Raw genomic sequence first — 14,957 nt, forward strand, 5'->3', positions numbered from 1 at the left:
AGATTCATTGTATACGTCACCCAAAAGCAGTTTATATGGACCTCGTTATCAACTTCCCATGTTAAACCACAGAGGCAGACACGTAATGGCATGGGGCTGATTCTGTGCTCCTGGAGTTTGCCTTCTTGACTGAATTCAAGGTATCATGAGCTATGAGGTTGATCAGGGCATTCTCGATAAGGTTTTGCTTCCATAGACACGCAGGAATCTGGGATTTGGATATGCGTTTCAAAAGAATTGCGATTCGAACCACTGTTCTACGCTTGTGAAAAATTAGGTGGAGAAAACGGCGGTGGATCTTACTGAGTGGAAAGCCAGCCTACTGAGATTATTTCAGTTGAGTATAATTGGACTAGCATCGCACATCGTTCGAGGGACAAAAAAGCCAGCAGCACTGAAGAGAAAGTCAAGAAGCTGCTGCAAAAGCGGAGAAACATGGAATAGACGTTCATTGACAGCTTCCTGGACTCCATGCTTCAGCGGAGTAAGGCAGTGATCACCGGAAAAGGCCTTCAAATGAAATACTGATGCATTAGGTTATTGTGAAAAAGCATTCTTGAAATTGTTGCTTCATTTTGTAATAAAAATACATAGGTAATCACTGATACCTTCACGTAGCGCAGTAGCTATTTTTCCAATAAATTTGCTGTGAGAACAAATTTTTGCTTAAAATGATGACAAACATCAGTTGCTACTGTGTAAAAAGTCTGACATTGTCATCCCACCAACCTCATTGACAAATTTTGATGCGGTAAAGAAAAGTTAAATTCGAAGAACTAAAATATATCTTTTTGTTCACTACTCTACAATCACCAGCGAAAGTTTGCGGGACGCGATTTCTTGGAAAAAAATTTATTGTAGCTCCGCCTTGCCACCTAGTCTCCTGGTATTGTTACCAGAGGAAGGAGCATGTAGGCGCCTAGTATCTTCATGCATTTTAAGCAATTGGCTTGTGTGACTGTGCAGGAATAAATTTTTTCCGCACACCCACGTCACGTAAACTTTTGCTGGCGATGGTACATATGCAGCAGGAAAATTCTGAAGTTCATTCAGATGATAGTCTTTGTGCCTCCCCCACTTCTTGTTTTGTGTTGCCTAATAATTCCATGGCAGCATTGTAATGAAGTCGTCATGTCTTTCCGGATTTTGCAATATCTATGACTGACATATGCACAACACATGGCAAGTACTCTAAGACCGTCACATTTATTCCTCTTTGTAGGAATATTGCTTGTTTGCTGTCTTGTTTGCCACCTACTTTTTTATATAGGTGTATTTTACTGCACTAATGTTCTTGGCTTGAGGTACAGCCATATTTTATTTTGGTCCTGAAATGTTGTGGCTTTTTTTGCATAGGCTTCCACTTATGGTGGAGATCTTCTGCCAAGGGGAAGGAACTGATAGGCTCTTTGGGACTGCTGAGGTTTCCTTGGGAAGTGTACTGAGATGCCCTGCCTCCACTCTTGTGGTATGTTGCTTGTCACCTTCTTCTTCTGTATCTTTTATTAGAACAATGATTCAGTTTTATTAAGCTTGCCTATGATGGGTTATGTTTTAATAGTTTACTGGCATGAAAAGAAATTGTTGAGATTTCCTAGGTTCATGAGTGTTGCATGTGTTTAGTACAGTGCTAAAGAACCATAGACAACTAATTTTAGTTACGTGTTTCTTTCTTTCAAATGACGCGTTAGACATTAGGATACATGGTTCACCACATAGTATTTTTCCTATGACCACTAAATACAGTAGAGCCCCTCTATAGTAAAGTAGCTTGGACCAGCAAAATATTTACTATATCAGGGTCTTTACTTTATCAGTTGTTGGTGATGGCATGGCTCTGACTAGACTCTCTGGGTGCTTACTAAGCACGAAGTGGTTTATAAAACAAAAACTCAGAAATACCTTACCTCCTGCTTTTATTGTCCCTTTATGAGATAATTATTTATTTTCAGTTATCGCATGTCATCACATTTTCAATTTGATTTATGTCTTGTGGAAGTACTGCATTTGCATGAATACAATGTGGCTACAAATATAATGCGGTTTGATTCCGTGTGAAAACCAAAGCTTTGCATGATCGCAGCATCGTCTTCCGTGACCTCAGTGTCATTTAAGAGGCAGTAGTTAAATGCGCCGACAGTCAAGTGCGGCAGTGCCGCTGCGCATCCACTTCTTGCCGCTGCTTCCCCGTGCTTCGTTCTGCCGTGCTACGAATGCATGCCCTTTTTTTTTTCTTTTCTAGATCTCACTGCACATTTACTGGCTTTACTTTCTCAGCGACTTGCACTGCCTTCTTTCTACGTTCAAAGCCAGCTTCACTTTTTCCGTGTGCACCGCGCATTTTGCCTCGTGACCTCAAGGTCTTCGAGAAGTGACTTCTCCTCGTGGGTTTCAAGTTTGGCGGTGAAGCTACCTCAAAGAGCACCGTTTTATCGTATTCGGTATCTATATGCCTTGCGATCCTAAATTTCGCGCGAGCCACGATGTCATCATTCCGCGGGCAGTACATTGCCATGTCCAGACACTCTTTACTACAGCCATTTTTTCGAAAAAAATCGTTGCTACAACTGAAAAAAAAATTTGCAGTCATCTATGGAAGGAGAAATGCGGTACTGCAGCTTCACTTTACTATATTCAAGTTTTTGCTATAACCGAGTTTACTATAGCAAGGTTCTACCGTAATTTATAGTTGAATGCTTGTTGCAGAATTAAAAAAAAAGGTTGGTTAGTCTTTGGTGGGGGTCACTATGGCCTTTTGCTTCTAGCACTCACCTGGACAAGTAATTTTGAGTGTTCAGCTTCACAGATGGAATTTGTGTGGTATCTGTCATGCCAGTCAAGAAAAGGAGTCGTCGCAGGTGATAAAGAGGAGCGACATTATGATGCTGCTATGCTGACAACTGAATATATTTTTATCTGCAGAAGGACAGTGGAGCTACAGGGCAGAGAAGAATGCAGACAAGCAAAGTCTCTATAATGCACACGAAGGGGTAAGTGACTGTCTTGCCATGATGATTTATTAGTGGAAGCCAAATATTTTGTTGCGTGCAATGTTGGTGACATATATGAGGTGCTACATCTCTAAGCTAGATACTTGGGACATATATTTGGTGGTTTACAGACACTGGTGAAATTGTATTTATTACAGTAAGGTGTGTACGCTGGCTAACATTAAGTTGCTTTTACTTGGTTTTCTTTTTTTTTTATTAGGATAGTAGGAGAGCTTCAAGCAGTCGTGTGCCTTGATGACCTTGGAATTACATCTCTGCCATCCAAAGAGCCGGTAAACTTCTTTATAAGTGTTCTGCGACATGTGTGAAGCGCAACACCTAACATGTGCAACTACGCCAGCAAAAATGCTGCTGTAAGAGGTGACTGGATATAAAACACTGGTTTTGTTTTCATAGCCTGCTGTTCAGTTATGAAACTAGCTACATGAAATTGAATAGCTGTGTGCAAAATTGTGTGTTCTTTGGTGCTGCGATTTCTTGGCATTCATGAGTTCTGCTTGCTCTACAGCAGCCCGGCAGCCTGGGTGGTGCTTCCAGCAGGCCTCGCCTCGTGCAGGCAGCTGCAGAGGCTCAGGAGCAGGAAATCCTCAGAATAATGACTGAACTGGAACTGTGGAAAGAGCAGCAGGAGATCATGTTCCGAACTCGGGTGTGTCTGTCACTGCTCATCTGTGAAAAGGACTTCACTGTTCTGTGTGCTAGGAGCAAACGACGTGTCTGTTCATTCACATTTTCTCAAATTTGTTATTGTAAAGCAAAGGTTGGGCAGCAACTGAGCTTAGCTTGTTGTAGGTCCACTTGTTCACTCTATTATTTTGGCACCTGCATTTCTTCAGTGACTATGTGTGAGGGAGTGAAGTCTTGGCCATAGTATTACGGAGCATGCTTCGGCGTTCGAACTCTTGTCACGCCTTACCTAACGAAAATTAGGAAGTACGTTCTAGATATGTTAGCACATGCCACTCGTGCGCTTGTGCTTGAACCCAAGAAATGATCATATTTTCTCCACTGAATGCGCAAGAAATTTAACGCACTTGCAGCTTCGGCGTGCTTGGCCATTTGCAGCCCGGCTGCAGGTGAGCTGCGCTCGCAACTGGCAACTCCTAAGCAGGCTCTCTAATATTTTGGCCTCACCTGTACATTTGTCTAATATGTATGTCATCACATATCAAAAGAACTTCACATAGTCTAAATATATGAGGGTGCCTGCTGACTTGGGGACTGCATACAGTACCTTTTAGCCACTGCGGTGGCTGAGTGGTTATGGCGCTAGGCTGCTCTCCCGAAAGCCTCTGGTTCGATCCCGGCCGCGGTGGTTGAATTTGGATGGAGGCGAAATTCTGGAGGCCCGTGTACTGTGCGATATCAGTGCACGTTAAAGAACCCCAGGTGGTCAAAATTTCCGGAGACCTTCACTACAGCGTCCTACATAGTATGAGCCGCTTTGGGACGTTAAACCCCCATAAACCAAACCATACAATGCCTTTTAAAGCCCAGGTTTTGTTGGCTACCGGTCTCTACTTGTGACTTTTTAGTCTGTTATCACTTTAATTTTGGCCATGTTACTACTGCTAGCAGAATCTTGGGGGAGGTCCTCATAATGAAACAATGTCGAGAATGCAGTGCATAGGATATATGCTTTTGATAAGTATGTAAAGAAATTTTAAAGTCTGCAAAAACGAGGTGATTTACAGATGGTTGCACAGAATACATACTATAAAAACTTTGCAACAAAGCAGGCGGTAACACACCAATTGCCTCGGTTAACATTCTATACGATAGCAAAGCTCAAATCTTCTTAAACTGCGGCACTAGGTCACAAACAAAACAGTTTATGGCAATCGCATATTGTTGCCCTGTAACCTTTTCCATAGGAAGCCAGTTTTATCATGTTAGTAGGACACAAGTGAAGCATTAAATTTACTTCTGGTGAAAAATGACATCAGTGCACAAGTGGAAAAACAAGTTGAACCAGCAGCTGTAGAAGAGGGTGCTGAAGGCTTACAGATGAAGGCTTTCCAGCTTTGTACTTGCTTTCTGGTATAGCTCATAGCAAATATGGCTTGCTTTCTGAATATTAGCTAACCGCTTGGTTCCATGCCCCGTGTTGTTTGCAGTTAAAAGAAAAGGAAGATGCTCACCTTCGCGCACTTTCAGAAGATTGGAAGCGGCAAGACATGGAACGAGATGCTGTTTTGAGGCGAAAGGTGTGAGCGCCATGGTATTACCCCACTTTGTGCATGTGCTGAAGAGACAGTTTAGTGTCAGTCAGTCTCTGGAATGTACTACAATCAGTGCTTGCACATTATGCTGGCAGTTTCACCGACTACCAGCATTTTCCGAGTGAGTGAGTGATGTCATGCATGATTGGCATCGAAGCACATCAGGTGGGCTGGGCAAACAACTGGCTCGCAGTGGCAGTGCTCGTTAGAAGAGGCATAAATGGTCTAGATGGTGCTAGAGGCAGACGTGAAAATTGTGACATCTCTGACAATAATTGGCTTAGGCTACAGGCCCACTCCTGTTTAAAAGTGAGTTTGTTAATAATTGCTGTGAAGAGGAGAGTGCATGACACACATTAGTGGCGATAACAAAGACCACAATCGGTGACTTGTTAAAGTTTGCCCCGCCGCGGTGGCTCAGTGGTTAGGGCGCTCGACTACTGATCCGGAGTTCCCGGGTTCGAACCCGACCGCGGCGGCTGCGCTTTTATGGAGGAAAAACGCTAAGGCGCCCGTGTGCTGTGCGATGTCAGTGCACGTTAAAGATCCCCAGGTGGTCGAAATTATTCCGGAGCCCTCCACTACGGCACCTATTCTTCCTTTCTTCTTTCACTCCCTCCTTTATCCCTTCCCTTACCGCGTGGTTCAGGTGTCCAAAGATATATGAGACAGATACTGCGCCATTTCCTTTCCCCAAAAAACCAATTATTATTATTATTATTAAAGTTTCACCTTAAATGCATAGCAAGCATCGGCATTGTGGCTGCGTCTGCGTCGCCATAAATGCGAAGGAACAAATTCGGGGGGAAGTAAACCCTGAAGACTTAAAAGGGGATGCCAGCAATGTGGGTTTCATGTGTATGACATGGTTTTGACCAATTTTCAAAACCAGTTTTCAATTTGGTGCAGTGTGGTTGTTGCAATGGCCAGATGTCCTTGCGGATGTATCTCCTTGTTAATCCGACTTTTGAACTCACTGCAGTCTCTCAATGGCTTTGGTGCCAGCTTTTTGTTTTCAAGGTTGTGAGTTCAATGCCGACCATGGTGGCCACATTTCAATGGAGATGAAAAACATAAGTGCCCAAGCGCTGTGCGGGGTCTAAATTAATCTGGGGCCCTCCACTACAGCATTCGTCATAGTCTATGTGTTGCTTCTAGACATTAAGCCCTACAATTTACATTTTTTGTTTACTATTTGCATCCAGATTAGCCTTTCATATGACTATACCTTAAGGATGCCACATTGTGTGCTTTTTAATTAGGATACATTTCTTGTGGCTTGAATATTTTTGTATAAATGAGCATTTAACAAGCATGGCTTACCCCATGCGCCTTTCATGATTTCTTCCTATACGTGACAGCTCAAAGAGAACAAGGAGCTGGAGGAGAAGCTCAAGTCACGCTTGAAAGACATCGAATCACGTGAACAGGCCCAGGCGCGGAGAGAAGCGGAGGTACAGTCACTTTTCTCACCTTTAGCAGCCTGCTACATGTCAGCTTGTGTGTGAAACAGAAGCTAAAATAGTGTTGGCATGATTTTGAGTTTTTATGTACTTGCCTAGAACACTGACACTTGTATTGCCAGTAAGTTAGTGTATTTCATTTGATGGCACATTTGATGGCAGCAGGTGCTTAATTTATGCTGTCCAAGAAATAATTTGGCAACGGCACTGACCAAAGCTTATCTAGTGCTTTATTGAGCAATCATAATATCTTGTGCCACGTTACCATGAACAGCATTGAATCGCTATTTGTACTTTAGGATCAACTAACAAAAAAATATCAAGATGATTGAGCAAACTAAAACGTAGTAATATGCGAGATATAAACCTTTCGTTTTGATGTTTGAAGTTTGCTAACGTTGTGTAACATCCACTAATAGCAAAGTACTATAATGCATGTGAGTTTAATTATCATAGACCATTATTTATACATACAGTAGACTCCCATTAAGATAAACTTGGTTAAGAAGAATTATCAGATAAGATAAACAATTGAGACCATTTGGTTGATTCCCCAAAGGATCGCATGTAATAAAAATCTGCTTAACTCTTTCCTTACCGTGCTCGCTGAGCGCGCATCATCAGTGCTCAATTTTTCTTAGTGAGCATCACAAACTCCCTGGTAACCAAACGCTCCTGCAAACACCTCAGTGTTGCTGTCTTTTTGAACCCACAGATAATATCTTGAATGCTGGTAGTAGCAGTGAACCGCAGGATGATGTATTTGACAATGAAGACCTCAAGGAACAAGCCCAAAACATCAACTGCTGTCCAATAGAAAGCATTGTTTCCTGCTGCCGGTCCGCCAATTTTTTTTTTTTGCTGTTCAAGATGTTGGAGATATTCTTAGTTCTGTAGCCATTATTTATCAGGTCTAAATTATGTGACCAAGATTCGGCCCCACAATCTCTACAGACATAGAACTTTCTTAGCGCCTGCAGACCCCAGTGACCCCGCCCAATGGCACTCGTGGGGCATCTGCACAGCACTGTCGAGCAAAGGAAAATTATATTAAATGCTTCTGTGCAAGAAAACTCACCCCGACAAGATAGCTTCTGCGCAACTTTGTGCTGTTGTCCAGAGAAGCTGTCTTGCAGTGCCGCACTTCCTTGCGGGGAAGCTTTCTTGCCGATGCAGAAAAGGCAAGGCACTTTTGCTCCTGCCTGTGTGCGGTGCTGAGATGCCTTATTTCGGAATAATGCATGCGTCAAGTGCCATGTATTTCCACCGGCGGACTAAAAGGCGTGTAGGCGCAGAGTAGACCTACTCTTTGACTTAGTGCTTAAACAGTTGGGAGCTAAACTATTAACTGACACAGCATCACAATGCGCGTTATTGCGTTACTAGACATGGCCAGATATCGGCGGCGCATGGGCACTGCCTGCAGCGGACGGAAAGGCACATGATGTACCTACTCGTGGAGTTATTAACAGCTACACTGCAGAAGGAACAAGATAAGAGGTACAAAGCTACCCTGCTGGGAATCTTCAATGCACTCGGAGCCTCAAAAGTCAAGTCGGAAACAAACAAAAACAAATAGCAGTTTTTGCTGAAAAGAGAGAATGAAAAGAATAAAAACTAGACTAATGCTGTGTTCAAGTAGCATATTCGATGTTCAACTCACTTCATGCATAGTGCCATATATATTTCATTTGCAATTATCCTCTCACTACAAGGTCATTTTATTCATTGTATTCATGTAACACATAATTTGGACATGCATAGTATGCATACATATCTTTCTTGGGGCGCTTTTTTAAGATGAACTTCTGATAAAACGAGCAAATTTTCTGGTCTCTTCAATTTGGTCTCGAAGGGAGTCTACTGTATATGCTCTAATGAAAACTAGAGCACCTGGTTGACTTTGTTTGATTTTTCTTACAAGATCTGATTGTATGCAGAAGGCCTCCCTCTTTCATGCTCCAAAGCCTTTGTGCTAGCATTTCTTGTGACTGCCTTGGTCATGTATTAGTGTAAGAAAGCTGATGGTCTAAAAATAAACCTTTCTTTGGGTGTAAATTTTCAATGAGATATTTTTTCTTTTTAGTGGTCAATGCCCCTACTGGCATGTTACCCTGAAGTTGCTGATGTTACCGACGTGCCAGGAAAGGACGGCTGGCAGTTGCCATTTTTGTTTTGTTATCAAGTGCAGTCCTGCTTGTCTGTAGCAAGGAGCAAAACACTAAAGACAACTTGAGTACATCTGTCTGTGTAAGGGTGGCGAGCAGTATTAATATTTCTTGCTGAACCGTACTGGCAGTAAACAAAGCTATGTACTTATAGATATATGCTTTCTCGCACTGTAGTACAATGTAGTGTCATGTGCGGCAGTGGAAATGAAGGAATGTTGCAGTAATCGAGCTTGATGTGACTCTGTCAGTTTGAACAGCAGAAATCAGACTTCCAGCTCCAGAAGACTCGTCTTCAAAAAGAGGCCAAAGAAACCATCAAGCGGTCACTTGAAGAGCATGAGCACATGCTTAACATAGAAAAGTGAGTACTGACTCTTTCTTACTTTCTCTTACTGCAAAAAGCTTAGCACCATCTTGTTGAACTCCTCTTTTATTGCTCCCTTTCTGCACAAGTCTTGGCTTCTCCAAATATAAGTCTACCTCCCAACTTGTAGCCCTCACTGGGCCAAACGAAAAAAATGTTGACTCCAAATATACGCCAACGCATACCCCCACGACCCCCTGCCGTGCTGCCACACTTTGTTTTGTAGTTTTCCTTGGGATGGCGTCATGGCGTGCTTAACTAAAGGCAATAAATGCATAACGATTTTATTACAAAGCCAGCAGTTGGAATCAAATGGAGGTCAGAAGCAAAAAAATGGAGCTCCATCCTTCCTTCCACACTTGCATGCGGCCCTAATGACCAACGGCATAACATGTTCCCTGATGATTATCAGAGGCTTGCTCTTGCACTACCTAGCACTCATCTGAGGAAGTGACTGACAGCACGAATGAGCCGGGTAAACAGCGTGCAATTTGAATTTTTTTTTTAATGGAACTGACCTGCATACAATTTTTTTTTTTTTTTTTAATGCATGGAGGTCCATCATTCTGCTGGGAATGGGCACCGGCACGGGGCATGTGCTACCTGCTGCTTATCCAGAATTGAAACAGATGTGATGAAACCAGCAACAGAAACAGGAACATGAGAAGAGGAAGTGCAGAGGACAGCTCTGTATTAACAACCGATGTTATACTGAAAGATAGCTGACCCAGGAAACCAAACAGTACATGCGTATCAGGCCACCCAGAACCGCACATGAAACATGACCTCAAACACACTCAACCTTCAGGCAGCCAATGCGTAAACAAATTATTTTGTTTCTTTCATTTCTACACGCATGCACTGTTTTTTAGTAGCTTAAATTCTTTATAATAGTCAGAGACGGTGCACTGACGCAGGTATCACTTTTTGCAGGGGTGTACCCAAGGCGGGGGGGGGGGGGGGGGGGGGGGGGGGGGGGGCTGTTGCACACAAGGTGCCTACTCCTGCTCCTTTTGCCCCTTGTGTGTCACACTGTTTTCTAAACATTCTGCATTATCAGTGCACAATGTCAGGTTCATGAAATGGAAATAAGTGGACGAAAGCCTTCAGAGGAAGGGAGACAAGCATGTCCACTGCACCACCTGTCCAAGGAAAAGGCCGCTCATTACATTTTTGAGCTTTCTTAGTTTTTCAGCTTTACTATTCAGCATAAATATTAATTAATTTTTTTTTATTTTCGCGCATGTAATGTATGATGAAACAGCATGCTTGTCTTAAACAGAAGTGACTAGGTAAATAAAAGAAAAACGACTTCTGGTATGTGCAGACACTACTATTCAGTTTAAACTGATTTGTCTCCTTTGAAGCTGTACCTAATGCTAAGATGATTTGGAAGGGTGTGTTAAAAATTATGGGGCAATGGTTTGGCATGTGTAAGCCTCTTTCTGAAAATCAAGTCGCTACTGAGATGGCAATTCTTGAAGTTTGCTTAGCTTATTCACACCTGTACTGTTCTTTGTTTCATGAATTAGGTGACTAACATTGTATGTTTCAAGTAAAACTGTAATTGCATTGTGCATACTATGCTAAGCAACATAGATGATGTGAAACATTTTTTTTTTTCATTTATAAGGGGCATAGGAGCATGCTGCTGCCCTTATTTTTATCCAGTTGTTTACTGCGCTTAGTGAAGCGTGTGAAAAAGTGCAGAGCTTGGTATCAGTACTGCATATTGTTCAAGACAATCGCCCTTTGTATTTGTTTTGTTTTTCATAGGAAAAGGGTGATGGAGCTTGAAACTGAACTGAAAAAGTTGAGGAGACAGGTAAGATGTGCTTCTGATTTTGTTTGGAGACATGTCCATGTACTGTAAATTTCTGGTGCTCCATTTGCTAGGTGTCGCATTTTCAAAGCTATTAATGATGTGACCATTGAACAGAAAGCATGTTGAACTGCCAGCAGAGAGCTTTCTCCTGACATCTGTGTGTCTTAAGCATAGTTCATCAAAATACAGGCGTGCATGTTAATACGTCTTGATAATATGGAGTACTCGAATTATGGGCAGCGTTTCTGAGGATGAGCTTTTTTAAATGTATTTACGCCTTTTTAATATGGTAACTTGATGTCTGCATGATAGACAGTCTGAAAATGCACAGAGCCCATTGGAGCCCATGTGTATTTTTTAATGCATTAAAATGGACAGTGATGATAACAAAATCTTTATTGCCCTAACTATGGATGTTTCCTTTTCTATAACTTCAGAATAGGACACTAGTGAAAGGCAGTGCAAACATGTAAATGTATTAATGATGGGCTATTTTTTTGTGTGTGTGTGGTTCCGCGCTTTATGGTGCCAAGGTGCCTATTTGACGGGCCTTACCATTTGCCCTGTGTCATGAATGAATGTGAGGAAAACACTGTAGCTGGTGCTTTGTTGAAAGGCGCATTCAACAGCCATCTGCCGACTGAGTACAGGTATGCACTACTACGTAGTTCATGGGATGTGAACAGGGGCCATAGGAGGTTCATTATTGTTTTGAAGGTAACGGAAACCAGGATAACACACTTCAAACTCATGAAGATTTTGTCGAATTTCTATCTCACTGCCCCACACTATGCAGAGAAGCAGACATTATTTGTCACGGTTTCTTTGTTTTTTTGCGAATTTTGTTTCAGTTTTTGGTGCAATTCGTTATTACGAACAGTTTTCCTCAGGAACCAAAGTGTTCATATTAACGAGGTATGATTGTATATGTCAAGCCAATGAATGACACCTGTGGCTGGGCTGCTGCTGTCTTTTTGTGCAGCCATTATTTATTCAAGAATTTTAGGTTTATTGGTCATGAATAGCACACGTAAATGTTCCTTTTTATTTCAGCATTTTCTCACAATAAAGATATAATCCTGATACGACTTTTTTGTCACCGAGTTTGTTGCTCTGCTGGCAGGTTTCTGAGCTGGAAGCCAAACTCAAAGATCGTGAGAAGTTGTTAGAAGCACTGCAGACCAGCCAAAGAGATGCCTTCTCACAAGAAATGAAAGTCCACATGGATTTTGAGAAGGTTCTTGATGAAAAGGTAAACATACTGTTATTTCTTTCATACTAGTTAACATGATTTGCTCATTTTTTGTCGTCCACCAATGCTGGTATTATTATGCTGCGAAAAGCTTCTCAAAACCTCAATTTTTTTTTTTAATTTTCGATTTTCTAAAAAAAGACACCCGATATAAAGCAGGTGGATTGACACACAGTGGAAAAACAAATGAGATGATTTTTAGCGTTTCAACCAAGCTCTGGTCTTTGTTGGAATATTTTGCCTGTGTGTGCGTGCATGCGCACGTGCATGCACGCAAACTCCTGCTCCAGATGCTCTTTTTTGCTGCTTCAAAATGCAATTTTTGCTCCTCCAAAGGGTGCCTCAAAGTGACTTGGGCCAAACACATCACTACAGCTGCACAAATGCATGTGCACGTGTACACAAGTTTATTCAATGCGATTCACAGGGTATGAATGAGAGTGCAGCATGTGGAAATTGGCATTCAAATGTGTCCTTTTGTGAGCTGGATTAAGAGGTTCTCCCAGCATTCATTGCACATATAAAATAGCAAAAAAGAAAGTAGATGGAAGTGGTTGTGGCCAATTGTGTGAAGACTTAACAGTATATGATGCAGTGTGCACATCTACAGGTTGTGCTCGTGAAGTTGCTGTTCAATTAGCAACAGTGTGTTGCCATTTTAAGAGAGGGCCATTTCAGGAGAATTTGCAGTTAGTTATATGTGAGTGAGCTCGCACCTTCTGTCACCAACATCACTGCCAATTTTAGTGTATTTTGATGATGACATGCAGAAATTCATGTTTTATGAACGCGAGTGCTCGTGCTGAAAATATTTTGTAATTGCAGAGTATATTTGGCACCTCCAAAATGCTTTATAACTTTCACACTGCAGATATCTGTTTACTGAATGAGTTCTTCAAAATTTTTACATTCTCATTTATTGCAGTGCTTATAAAATGTTGCATAACTAGGGAGTTTTCTTCCAACTAAGTACAAAAAATTTTATTCAGGGTACTGTATGAACAGTGAAGCTAATCCCTTGCTATGCCGTTGCCTGACGTGCAACCTTGAAGTCTGTTTTCATTTTATCCCATTAGGCGGCACTGTTGAAAGAGCTGCATGAAGCACTGCGCCAGAGAGAACTCTACAGGGAGAGGTGCGATCTTGCTGAAAGCCAACTCTTGTCCTGCAAAGAGCATCTCAGGCAAGCACAGCAGCGTGACTTTGAGGCTCGGCGTGATGAGGTGGAATGCCTCTACCAGAAGGCCAAGGCACGTTTCGAAAACGATCCTGCCCCCATCACAACCACAGCAGGATCGCATCCCAAGAGGTGAAAACTTGCTTTCTATTGTGATTGAACTGATCTATTTACTTGCTTTGCTAATTTTATTTAATTTTTTAAAGGGCTCCTATCTAGGCTTGGAAATTTTCAGGGAACTAGTGCAGCACATGGGGTGTGCGCACATGATCATCTGGGCCAAGTGTAGTGCAAAACTCTGTACATTGCATTGAGCTCACAGATTAAAATGAACGGCTGCCTGCACTCTGCGGCTGTGCTTCCAAGCCCCTCCCATGGAGCTGCAGTATCACAGATGTAACTGCAATGCACTGTCTGAGGAGGAGCTTTATTTCTTATACCTGTAGCTGGGCTGCTGCTTCATCTATATAAAAAAATAAATAAATATGGGACACATCACATTACATGTTAAAATGCGATAGCATTAAATTATGAAGTCTGCTCGGCCTGTTTCCCCTCCTCCGAGATTGCTGCTCGCCGCCTGCGCCATGCCTCTGCAGCTACCGATACTTCATCTTCAATGACATACTTCCATGGTCATCCTCTGCATTTGCGGAGACTTTCCACTATGGTAGACACACGTGGCATTCATTTTGGCTTCATTCCAACCTGATGTGTGGAGCTGTCTAGACACGTCTGCACACATCCAATCGCACCTCCCATCTGACGTCAAGCCCACCACCGCGCTTGGCCATGTCTTATGACCTGTGCACCTGCCAGCTTGGCCATGTGACATGGTCTCATGACACACACACACACCGTTGTCCAGTGCTCGGTCATGTCAAATGGTCTCATGATGTCACACACCCCGCACCCCACACTCCCAGTCCTGGTGGCACTTGATAAGAGAGGTGATAGCACTGGGTGAGTTGCTGTCATTGCGTAATGCGTGCAAACCCTAAAGCACAGGCCCTGTGGCGCCATCCAACAGTCTTTCCAGCAACAGTTCTAATTTGTTCAAAGTGGCGGTCAGCGGAGGCGACAACGATGGCATCCGGCTGAGGCAAAACTCAGCGTAGGTGCTTACCTACTCTTGACGATGAGATAGTCTGTGAATTTTTCTTGTTAGTGTTTGTTCGCTTTCACTTCTTCGTTTCAGTTTTTGTGGCACGTGAAAACCTTGCTGCACTCAGAGACATCATACTTTCGTTTGATTTCCCAAGTATAAAGGAACCAGGTTCAAACTGGATGCTCTACCAGTCGGAAAAGCAGTGCCCAATCTGGCTGCTAAGTCATTTCCGCTGCCCTCGAAACGAGCATTTCTGAAGAAGATTAAAATATAAATACTAAGATTTTCATTATCAAGCATGAGGTCTTCATTCTTTGCATGCAAAATATGGGACATTGTGATGTCTGAATGCCTAAAGAAATAA

At 42.5% G+C, this 14,957-nt stretch overlaps 1 protein-coding gene across 4 annotated transcripts in view; it reads left to right on the plus strand.

Moving 5' to 3' along the window:
* The window catches only part of LOC144125740 (centrosomal protein of 120 kDa-like), a 41,824-nt gene that overhangs the window by 22,941 nt on the left and 3,926 nt on the right, over positions 1-14,957 (plus strand). For 2 of the 4 annotated variants that reach the window (XM_077659405.1, XM_077659404.1), the window contains exons 10-19: positions 1,357-1,468; positions 2,923-2,990; positions 3,211-3,283; positions 3,523-3,660; positions 5,129-5,218; positions 6,595-6,687; positions 9,116-9,228; positions 11,008-11,056; positions 12,180-12,308; positions 13,385-13,617. In XM_077659405.1, the coding sequence (XP_077515531.1) occupies positions 1,357-1,468; positions 2,923-2,990; positions 3,211-3,283; positions 3,523-3,660; positions 5,129-5,218; positions 6,595-6,687; positions 9,116-9,228; positions 11,008-11,056; positions 12,180-12,308; positions 13,385-13,617 (1,098 nt within the window). Of the gene's footprint in view, positions 1-1,356; positions 1,469-2,922; positions 2,991-3,210; positions 3,284-3,519; positions 3,661-5,128; positions 5,219-6,594; positions 6,688-9,115; positions 9,229-11,007; positions 11,057-12,179; positions 12,309-13,384; positions 13,618-14,957 lie in introns of all 4 variants that reach the window. The other 2 variants (XM_077659402.1, XM_077659403.1) reach the window with 1 other exon arrangement.

This window comes from Amblyomma americanum, chromosome 3 (assembly GCF_052857255.1).
Source record: "Amblyomma americanum isolate KBUSLIRL-KWMA chromosome 3, ASM5285725v1, whole genome shotgun sequence".
Classification (NCBI taxonomy): Eukaryota; Metazoa; Arthropoda; class Arachnida; order Ixodida; family Ixodidae; genus Amblyomma; species Amblyomma americanum.